General features: G+C 51.0%; 1 protein-coding gene across 1 annotated transcript in view; it reads right to left on the reverse strand.

The window, feature by feature from the left end:
* Positions 1 to 11321, reverse strand: part of Ca5a (carbonic anhydrase 5A) — a 31039-nt gene that overhangs the window by 15792 nt on the left and 3926 nt on the right. Inside the window, exon 2 of the mRNA XM_021220634.2 lies at positions 8709 to 8906. Coding sequence (XP_021076293.1) covers positions 8709 to 8906 — 198 coding nt within the window. The remainder of the gene's footprint in view (positions 1 to 8708; positions 8907 to 11321) is intronic.

Genomic DNA, 11321 nt, shown 5'->3' on the forward strand with positions numbered 1-11321 from the left:
TTTCTCTGTATAGCCCTGGCTGTCCTGGAACTCACTCTGTAGACCAGGCTGGCCTCGAACTCAGAAATCCGCCTGCCTCTGCCTCCCAAGTGCTCGGATTAAAGAAGTGTGCCACCATGCTCGGCGGTCCACAGCTTGTGTAGCTGTCAGCGTGAGGTGTAAGCTCAGTGTACACCTTGGGGTGACTGGCCAGCAAGCTATGTGCTGGACACAGCAGGAGTCATGAAGGATGCCTTTCCAATCCTTAAATAAGCACACGCTTGCTGCTTTGTCATGGCATCTTCTTGTGTCCCCAGAACAGGTGCTAGAAGCCCAGCTCTGAGAGGAGGACACAGAGTGTCTTACTTAGGGTCTCTGTTGCTGTGATGAACACCATGATCCGAGAGGACCAACTCTGGGAGGAAAGGGCTTCATTTCACTTCCACATCCCAGTTCATCACTGAGGGAAGTCGGTACAGGAACTGGGACCGGGAGCTGGTGCAGAGGCTGCGGAGGGCACTGCTGACTGGCTTGCTCCACATGGTCTGTTCATCCTGCTTTCTTATAGAACCAGGACCACCGGCCCGGGTTTGGCCATACCCACAGAGGGCATGGTCCTCCCACATCATCCCTCAAGACCAATCTGATCCCAGACCAATATGGTGAAGGCATTTTCTCAACTGAGATTCTCTCTTCTAAAAGGACTCCGGGTTATGTCAGGCTGACATAAAACTAACCAGCCAACAGGAAGTGAGCAGAGCCTGTGCCAGGTGATCTGTTGACCCCAGCTCCTGCTGAACACTTAAGTCTTTGACTTTGGTCGCAGAGTTCAAAGCAACACCCTGTTACTTTCCTTGGAGAAAGGAATCGGAGATAAAGGCTACAGAAATCAGATAAAATAATAGATAACTGACCTTTTCGTAATGATAATAATACAATCACTAATTTATAAGGCAGCAGGCCAAGCCTTGGGAAAGACAGCCTTTTGCTTGCCAGCCCTGCCCCCGCCAAGACTTTCAACAGCCAGATTCATCCGCGGAGGCCTGACAGTTCACCACTCTGTGTTCTTTGAGAGTAGCTACCTCTGAGATAATGGAGATTAAAATAGGGGGTTACATCAGCCAGAGTCAGCATCTCCAAGTAAAATAACTATTAACGTTTGAGGCCAAGAGCTCGCTGAAATGACTGGTCTCCTCTGTTGCAGCAGTCCCTCTCAATAGCTACCTATTTGTAATTCTCGGCTTTCCCCAGGACAGAGCAAGTCTTTGGCAAGAACAGCATCTGCTTTGGGGCTTAAAATCAGCCCAAGAGAGGCTTTGGAAGCCCTTGTGCGTCAGAACCACAAACACCGGGATCTTGCAAAGGCTGGCACCTTCAGGTGTCACCTCAAAATTTAACCAGTTGCCAACCTGTGAAGTCCGAGGCCAAAGGGCTTCCCTGTGCCCAGTCTTCTCTAGGAGAGGACAAGTCACAGCTGATCAACAGCTCTTGGCAGTGCTCAAAGGACACGACAAGCCCCATGAAATGTAGACTTGAACACCAGGCCATGCTGAGATCAGCCCCGGCCTCGACAGAGTGTGGCTTTGCACTTTTCTCTGTATCTCATAGATGATGTTTGTAGAAGGAAAGTGACATCTGTTTCACAGGAACAAAGAGCAAATGTGAGATTCTCAGTGACTCAAAGGGCTCAGCAAACCACAGCCACTTACTGTACCTTACTGTACCGATAGTCGCTGTCATTGGGGCTACTGAGAATGTTAGGGTCAAGGACAACCGAAGAACCAGTCTGTCTCTATTTTAGGTTTCAAAACCATTTTAGGGTAAAGACAAACTAGGTTCGTGACTGTTTATGATTAAACCTCTGTTTTTCAAGGATTGGGCTGTGTCCCTCCTGTAGCCTTAACTACCAATGGTCCTGGGATGCCCAGTCCAGGGGTGGCAATCATGTCTTTGCTTTAAAAAAAAAAGTTGTTTATGGGGCTGGAGAGATGGCTCAGTGAGTAAGAGCACACTGACTGCTCTTCCAGAGGTCCTGAGTTTAATTCCCAGTAACTACATGGTGGCTCACAACCACCCGTAATGAGATCTGATGCCCTCTTCTGGTGGGCCTGAAGTCAGCTACAGTGTACTTATGAATAATAATAAAATCTTTGGGTCAAAATGAGCAGGGACTGAGTGAGCTGGGCCAACCAAAGCGAGCAGAGGTGCTTAAAATTCAATTCCCGCTGGGTGGTGGTGGTGCACGCCTTTAATCCCAGCACTTGGGAGGCAGAGGCAGGAGGATCTCTGGGTTTGAGGCCAGCCTGGTCTACAAAGTGAGTTCCAGGACAGCCAGGACTACACAGAGAAACCCTGACTCAAAAAAAAAAAATTTAATTCCCAACAACCACATGAAGGTTCACAACCATCTGTACAACTACTCACATACATAAAACAAATAAATAAATCTTTTTTAAAAAAGTTACTTATAACCATGGCCCCTATGGTTACTTTGTTATGACTGCCTGATGTGATAGCCTTGTTTGGATCATCTCTTTCTGTACCCCTGTAGCCCCCTAATCCTGAGTTATAGGAGCCTTATCTTCCTCTCATCCAGTGGTGACCTCTCATACCCTGCTTTTAGGGGAAGGCAGCCTGTGTACAGGGATTTTTAAAAATTTGCTTTGATTAACAGCATGCTTTAGTTAATTTGGCCATGATGCTTCGGGTCCGGGCTCTTTCCCACCCATCTTTGGGACCACCACAGCACCTGAAACAATCACTGCTTCTCTCAGGGCAGGACCTTTCTGTAAGGGACACTGGCAGACACGTCTTCAGAAACACATGCATCAAGAGTCAGGCCTGGTGACACACACCTGCCATCTCAATTCTCAGGAGACTGAGGCAGAGGACATTTTTGAGTTTTGAGTCTCATAGTGACTCCCAGTTGGTTTCAGCGAGTCCCAGTCAAAAGACCAAGAAAAGAGTCAAAGGAAAAAAGATGGAAGGAAGAAAGAAAGGAGCCAGGATTGCTAGAAGAGGCCCTTCCGAGCACTTCTCTCTCCTTGGCTTTATGAATCATCTACACCTTCCCGGGCAGGCTCAGGGATCCATCCCTGGAACCTTCTCTCTAACGGAGATGCCCTGGCAGGCACCGCACTTAGCTAGGACCACGGAGGACTATGTTGGAGCTTGGGGGTCTGCTGAGAGACATGGTAGAGACCAGAGAAATGAGGAAGGAGGCCTGGCTGCTGCTCTCATTTCCAGGTCACCTGTTCAGACAGGAGCCTCAGTTTGTCTGGGCGCTTCCTCTTGGTTTATTCTGTCAGGCAGGGCCTTTCTCTAACCTACAACTGGTGACCCCTGGTGGACAGAAGTAAAATCTGAGCGCTCTAAACTCACAACCTGGCCCTGGGAGCCAGGCCTGCGGTGGCCAGCAGCAGCAGTTTTGGACTTGGGCTCCTCTGGGATCTCTTGGCTTTGGTGACAACTGTCAGTTGTCACCTAGAGGAGCAGAGGTCATGGTGGACTGTGGAAATGTTCTTGGAAGTTTTACAGGCAAAGCCTGGGGACTCTGGCAGGCCCCAGCAAGCTAGGTTCAGCCCCTCCTCCCACTTAAAGATATTTTCACAGATAATATAGAGAAAGGAACTGTTTTCAGTGGTGCCAACAACCACCCTCGAGTTCATCCTCTGTGTCCTGACAGGAGGCTTGGGTTTAAATATGCGAAGAGTATAAATATGCAGAACTAGTCAATCTGTGACCTACCCAGCAGTGACCTTCTACTGTCTCAGCTCATCTCTTTACAAGGTGCCTGGGGGGCGGGGGAAAGTGCTTTGGGGGAGGATGGGGTGATCATCCCCCTGGCTGACACCAGGATTCAGCTTTTCCCTTCCTGTGTGGAATTCTGGGGAAAATGTAATTCTCTGTTGTCCTTTGTTTCCATGGTCTGAGGGCTGAAACATCCCCTTGGTATTGTCTTCTTTCTAGGACCGTTACAGAGTAACTTCAGCGTCAGCCACTCTGCTGGCATCACTGTTACATAGTTGCTTGTACTGAATGACTAGGTCTTAGTGACTCCATCCACTGAGGCCAGAGAAAGCCCACCCTGAGCTCTGCGCTAATGTCTGCTTCCTGCTTCTTGGCGGGTCCCTCTAGTGGACGGCATCGCAAAGGGCATGCAGCCAGCACTTGGCTGCAACCACAGCAGGCGAAGAAGAGGTCCTCGGCTGAATGCTTAATCCTTTGGCAGGATTCCAGGTACCCTCGTTTTCAATGCCTCCTTTCAGTTCCGTGGAGCCAGCAGGCGACTTCAGTAACAAAGGAAACTGCCAGTTAGGGCTGGCTGATCTTACACCGCCCACCAATGAGTAGAGCAATACTCTCTCGGATACACACACTCTCTGCTGCCCATGGCCCAGTTTGCTGCTTGGAGCATCATTTCATGCTCCCCACCCCCCATCCCTATCCCTGGGAAAGAAGATGAGCCACCTGCAAGTGTGAAACTTACATGGTGAGCTGGCTCACATGAGGCTCAGCGGTGCTGAACCTCAGGGCCTGCTGCTATGTCCTATGTGGCCCCCCTTCATCTCCCTGCCCTCTGCTTTCATCCGTTTCTCTCCACCACCTCTCTGCTGCCAACCTGTCCCCCTCACACACACAAGGCCTTTGGATCAGTGATCTTCAGCCATTTGAATGTAGTAACTACCTCTGCAGTTCAACCCCCTGACAGTCTACAAGAGACCACATCCCTTACCTCCTGGAAGAGTTCATCTGCCTTCTCTGACTTCCTGGGCAACTGTTTGATGCCTCCTGCTGGTGTGTGACTACAGTTGCTGGCACTTGGCAAAACGGAGGACCCAAACAATCACACTCACTTTCCATGAAACTGTCTCCACACCCTGTGCCTCCTGCTCACTTAGGTACCTCAGGAGACGGACACCTCTGTTCTTTCTTTTCCATCCAGTTTTTCTTTTCTTTTCTTTTTTTGTTTGAAGTGGAAGGTTCATTTCCTCATTCTGGCTGGAAACTTTTCTGTGGTGCCTTGACCTCCACCCCCTCCCTGGTGTTTTCCATTCTCTGCTCCTGACTTCCGATGGACGCGAATGGAAGGGACAGAAAAATGTGGAAAGTGAGCCAGGCGGGGAGAGAAGGCACAGGATGGATACAGTAAAAGCAGATGGGCCCGGGCTGATGTGAGCCAAGGATACGCTGTTAGTTTATGTGATGGAAGACACCCAGATGATTCTTTTCGTCTGAGCAGGGTGGGGAGCATCCTTTTGATCCAGATGGGGAAGGTGGTGACACCAGGGGTGGGGTCAGGCTGAGGTCAAACTGGAAGGCTGCTGTCCGCCCACAGTGCAAGGCCGCAGGCCTTGGAGCAATCAAGTTATGGATGAGCCAAGGTCAGCAGGGTTAAGAGAGTGAGGATCCCTAACAGCTGGCTTTCTATCCCTGGCCACAGTTCTGGGAGCCAAGCCCCGAGGTCCCGTGGGAGGATACTTTCCCTCTTTCGTGCACATTTTGATTCAAGTCAGGGTCACCCTCAGGTTGGCTGCACACTGGTGGGAACCGCTATGCTTGGCCATCAGCAGTGGAACATGGAGCCATCACCGGAGCCAGGACTGTTGCCAGACCTCTCTTCTCCCAGGGTTCTTTTGGGAGGTGGCGCCAACCCGAGGCCACTCATTTTGTTACCTCTAGGAAATCCACCCAGGGAGTCATTTGTCACCCTGGACCCTGCTGTGTCCAGCTTTTCTGGATTGACACCAACTAAGTTCCCTCTTCTTTGCTTAAGACGGCTGTAGTTTCTGCAGTGCACAACCAAAAGAAGTCTGAGCTGACAGGACAAGCAGCTCCCGGGGGAAAGAGCCTGAGATTAAAGCCCTAGAATGGGCCTGGAGAGATGGCTCAGCAGTTAAGAGCACTGACTGCTCTTCCAGAGGTCCTAAGTTCAATTCCCAGCAACCACATGGTGGCTCACAACTATCTGTAATGGGATCTGATGCCCTCTTCTGGTGTGTCTGAAGACAGCTACAGTGTACTCACATACATTATAAAATAAAATAAAATAAATACATCTTTAAAGGCCTAGAATGTCCTGTAACTTTAGCTCTGGGGAGGTTGAGGCAGGAGGACCAAGAGGTCAAAGTCAAGAAGTGAGGTTAGTCTTGGGGTGGGAGGGGGTGAGAGTTGGAATAGGTGGTGGTGGGTTAGGAGTTGGGGGCTAGGAGATGGGGGGAGAGTGAAATCAGAGGTGCGAGCAGTAGAGGGCAGTAGAGTGGACCAGTCAGTCCTGACCCCCAGAGTGGCTGAGAATCATCTCCCAACTCCATCACCAGAGATTCTGCCCTGGAACTTGAAGGCACAGTTTTCAATAACCACACCAAGGACAACAGTAAACCTGCAGGATGTGGCTCTTATACCCCTGCCCAGCCCCAGAAACCCCCCTGCCAACCCTCACCTGCCTTCACTGGTCTGTTTTTTTCTTCTATCCTGGGATGGGAAAGGTCCTACTCTATTCTTGGTTTCATCCTCACAACTCGGGTGACTGCTGGTCACACACTTTCTCCCCCTACAGTGAGCACCACTTGTTGAGTCTCTGACATCACGGAAGAGAAGAGCAGCAGCTGTGTTCGTTGCTTGCAGATTCCTGAGACCCAGCACCTCACAGAGGCAACTTAAGATTTGCTCTGGGTCTACTTTGGCTGGCAATTTTCAGTGGGTACAATGCATAGTGTTACGGGAGGATGGCAGAGCAGCTCTGATGTTGGGGTCTCCCACCTCCACTAACCACTCTCCCTCCACAGGCGCACAGGCATACCAGAGTTGCTACGGAGAAGACCTCCCCAGATCTCCCAAAATGCAGCGTCTTCAGACCGCCCTACGTCGTCACCACCCACTATCGCTCGGACCAACCACTAACGTCGTCTCCACCCACGATCCTCAGACCCGCCTACCAGATACTCATCTCCACTCATGATCGACCGCATGCGCGCGGTAGTTTCAAGGGGACTCAAGGGCAGGCTGAAAATCCCTCCTTGTATTTAAAAAAGTCCGATTATTAAACAAAAATGCTCTGATCAGCGAACCGACAGGGCATTCATTTTTCCTTTCGCAGCCCTATCTTCTTTCAGGATGTTTAAGCTCTTCAGTACGAACCCAGTCCAAAGTGTTTGTGCGCACGAAGAAACGCACACTCCGAGAAGGCAGGAGTGCAGAGGAGAAAGAAGCCAGGGCTGGGGACGTGGCTCAGCCGCACAAGCCCGAGGACCCAACCCCCAGGTCTCAAGTAAAAAGCAAGGTATGCTGTTGGTGCTCGCAATCCCAGTGCTAGAGAGGTGGAGGCAGGCTGTACCTGGGGCTTGCTGGACTGCTGGCCTAGCCTACTCGGTGGGTTTCAGGCCAACGAGAGATCCCGTGTCTCAAAACTCAAGGGGGAATGAATGGAAATGTTTGGTTGCTTTGGAAAGTCAGTTTTGTCAAATGATGTTTTGCTGGGGCACACAGGTGAAAGGATGTTTTGCTAAAGCAGACATGTGTAGGAGGTATTCCTGAAGTAGACACTGGGGAAAGGGTGCTTTGCTAAAAGCAAGCATGTGAAAGGACGCATGATGTTTAGAAGGGACTATGAATATGACCCCACAAGGGACTATGACCCCACAGACAGTGGATGCCGCTGGATGGCATTGGTTCTCCTTAGCAGTCTTTACTGGTTGTCACCGCTTCTCGTGCACTAAAAAACTTCTGGTGGTGTTCGGGCAGCACCCCTTGCCCTTCTGTGGATGGGCCAATTGGCAGAGTGAAGTGGAAGTTTCTGGATATGTCAGCTGATACAGACTCGGGTGGAGTTTTGTTAGGACAGACTCACACACCCCATCACGGGAGGACACATGATGTTTGGAGGGAGTATCACTAGGACTTACAGCCAGTGACAGTGTGCTTTGCAGTGCTCCGTTGGGTCCCTGCTGGTCCTGGTTGCTTCTGCTGACTCGTGCTGATTTGGCGGAGGCCTGGCTGTTTCTGCTGGTCATGCCAGCACTGTTGATGTGTGTTTGCTATCCTGACACTACTGAACTGGACTGCTGGTATCCTGACAATTGGGAATTGGAATCGACTGAAGGAACTACTTCTAACCAGCCTACAGAAAGAACCTCTTCGTTTCTCCCAGATCGACTTGCCATTGCTGATTCATGAATGGTGTTTGCAGGCGGACTGAGCGGTCCCTGCTGCCTCCTGTGAACTGGACTGCTGATCTCCCAATGACGCAGATTAGATTTGCTCCAAAGAACTATTTCTAAACAGGGCCACACCCTCCTTTGCTCTATTAACCTTTCCTTTGCACTATCTCTGGTGGGTGGTGGGTTAGAAGGGAGGTTAAAACATTTAAGAACCCTTATTAAAAGAAAGTTTTGAAAAATCTAATCCAACAGTGGAAGGCTCCTGAGGGTGACACATGAAGTTGACCTCTGGCCTCTATATGCATGTGCACACACACACACACACACACACACAGGGGTGGTGGTAGGAGGTAGGAGGGAGTAGGGAAGGATTTGGGGATAATATATGGCCCAAGACTTGCCCAGGCCACCCACTTCCTCTAGAAAGGCCCTAGCTCCTAACGGTTCTATACCTCATTAAACCGAGCCATCCCTGGGGACTAGGTATTCAAGTGCTCCAGCCTACAGGAACATTTCAGGTTCAAAGGTTGACCTCCTTGATCCCAGCCCCTAACCCCAGCCCAGGCTCACCCGAATCCTCACGGGAATCATCAAACTCCACCTGGAAGAAGTAGCCAGTGTTCCAGAGGTACCTGCAGGACGCAGCATCATAGGAGACCCTGAGTGGTGCCAGCTGCGGGTCATACACACTGTCCCTCCACTGGATGTTGATGGGAGACTGCCGGGTGCCTTCTGCTGAGGACACTGGGCCAGTCCAGAGGGGGTGTCCTGGAGACAGAGAGGAGTCAAGACAGAAGGGTCAGTAGGGCAGGTGTGAAGCCATAGGGACTCCGAGGACCCAGCTCTGAGAAGCAAACCCAGAAGGGAGCCCTGGAACCTTCTGTCACTCCGCTGTGGGCTGCGTGCAGGCTCTTGGCTCACTCACCTAGTCTGCGCCTGTGTGATTGTGATTTCTGCATGGTCACTGTCTAGCATGGTGCTTCAGCCTTCCTAATACTGTGACCCTTTCCTACATTCCCTCATGCTGTGGTGACCCCCAGCCATAACATTATTTCCATTGCTACATCATAACTGTAATTTTGCTACTGTTGAATCACAAGGCAAATATTTGATACGTGACCTGCATCAGAGGGTTGTTTGACACCCCCTCACCACCAAAGGGGGTGTGACTTATAGGTTGAGAACCACTGGTTTATAATGTAGGGCAGGGAGAAGGAAGACGATCTCTTACTGGGCTCAGTGATGGGAACGCTGTTCCAACAGCTGCTGTTGGGACAAGCAGGGACCTGAAAAGTTCCACAGAGCAGCTAGAGGTGGAAGCAGTGGGAAGCTGGCTTAGTGGAACAGAGATGTAAGCCCCAGTTGTTCAAAGAGTTCCAGGAAGGCGCCATGTCTCAAGAGTCAATGGCTTGGACCCCTGAGCCCCAGAACTGTAATGCTGGAAGCTATAAGAAACAAAGGTGGGGCTGGAGAGGTGGCTCAGCGGTTAAGAGCACTGACTGCTCTTCCGAAGGTCCTGAGTTCAAATCCCAGCAGCCGCAGGGTGGCTCACAACCATCCATAATGAGATCTGATGCCCTCTTCTGGGGTGTCTGAAGACAGCTACAGTGTACTTGCATGCAATAATAAATAAATCTTTGGGTTGGAGTGAGTGGGGCTGGAGTGAGAGAAGAAAAAATAAAGACAGCTGGAGTGTACTTACATATAATAAATAAATATATCTTTAAAAAAATAAAAGAAACAAAGGCCCTAGGTCCTCAAGATCCAGCCAGGAGCTGTAGCATGCTGGCGTTGCCTGCTGCTGCTCTCTGCTGTAGGATTAGACCAGCTGCCAGCCCCCAGGATGCTGGCGATGAAACCCCAGAGCAGTTAGCCCCAGTTTGAGCACCCACAGCCATCATCCCTTGGCTGTCTTAGAGCTGTAAGCCTCTGGGACCGTCAGCCTAGTGACTAGTCCCTGGCACTCAAGGGCCTGGGGCTGCCAGCTTCCTCGTGCCTGCTCAAAATATCTATTTGAGTGGAGTGGAGGTATCCCAACAAGCTGATTGGTGACAGCCCCATGGGTTACAGACATGGAACGTGCCCTGTCTGGCTCTTGTTCCCATCTCACAGCCCAGCAAAGATGTGAACCCCCAACTGTGGGGTGATGCTTAAATCTGCCTCCCAAGCTAGGCTCAAAGGGTTCTTCAGACTGCCCCTGCTTCTGCCCATGTGCACCCCTTCTCGACCCAAGAGCGGCCACAACCAGCCTGGAATGTTGCAGCCAACAGGGCCTCCCCCATCAGTGCATCCCTTTCCTGGTGGCCACTCTAATGCAAAGTGACACCTGGAATCTTCATTGGCCTGCGCTCTATTTGATTTGATTTTCTGAGACAAGATCTCTCTATGTAGCTCTGGCTGACCTAGAGCTCCCTATGTGTCCAGGCTGGCCTCGAACTCACAGGTATCCCCCTCGCTTCTGCCTCCTGAGAGCTGGGATAAAAGCTATGAGCTGCTAAGCCTGGATGATCTGTGCTCCATTAAGAGGGCCTTGGAGACAGCACAGACCTTGACTACATCTGGGGTAAGAGAGACTCTGGAGTTTTACACGTCACAAACCACACATTTGATCTTCCCGCTGGGCCGTGGGCGGTTAATACAACTGTAGACGGCTGCATTTAAACCAAATGCGGGAGTGTCAAAAGGCCCTACCAGAGGCTCTGCTCCAGCCTGGCATCTCAGGCTTCCCTGACTCGGAAACCCAAGGTGTGAGAAGAGTAGACATTTTAGGCCCCGTTGGCTGAGCTGTGTCAATGAGACCACCAAGCGGGAAACATCTGTGCTGAGCGCAGTGGGGTGGGGGAGGGGCTGCTCATTGTGCGTGGAAAGTGTCAATGCTGAGTGAATACAAAATGGGTCTCAAGTGATGCCTCACTCTGGCCTCCCAAGGTAAGGAGGCTCAAGCTAGGTCAAGCTGGCCTTGTGGCCCTGCATGCTGGAGCTGGCTTTTAATTCCAACACTGGGAGGCAGAGGCAGGTAGATCTCTATGAGTTTGAGGCCAGCCTGGTCAACAGAGTGAGACCCTGTTTCAAAAAGCATCTATCGGGGCTGGTGAGATGGCTCAGTGGGTAAGAGCACCCGACTGCTCTTCCGAAGGTCCGGAGTTCAAATCCCAGCAACCACATGGTGGCTCACAACCATCC

The sequence above is a fragment of the Mus pahari genome, chromosome 20 (assembly GCF_900095145.1).
Source record: "Mus pahari chromosome 20, PAHARI_EIJ_v1.1, whole genome shotgun sequence".
In the NCBI taxonomy this organism is placed as follows: domain Eukaryota; kingdom Metazoa; phylum Chordata; class Mammalia; order Rodentia; family Muridae; genus Mus; species Mus pahari.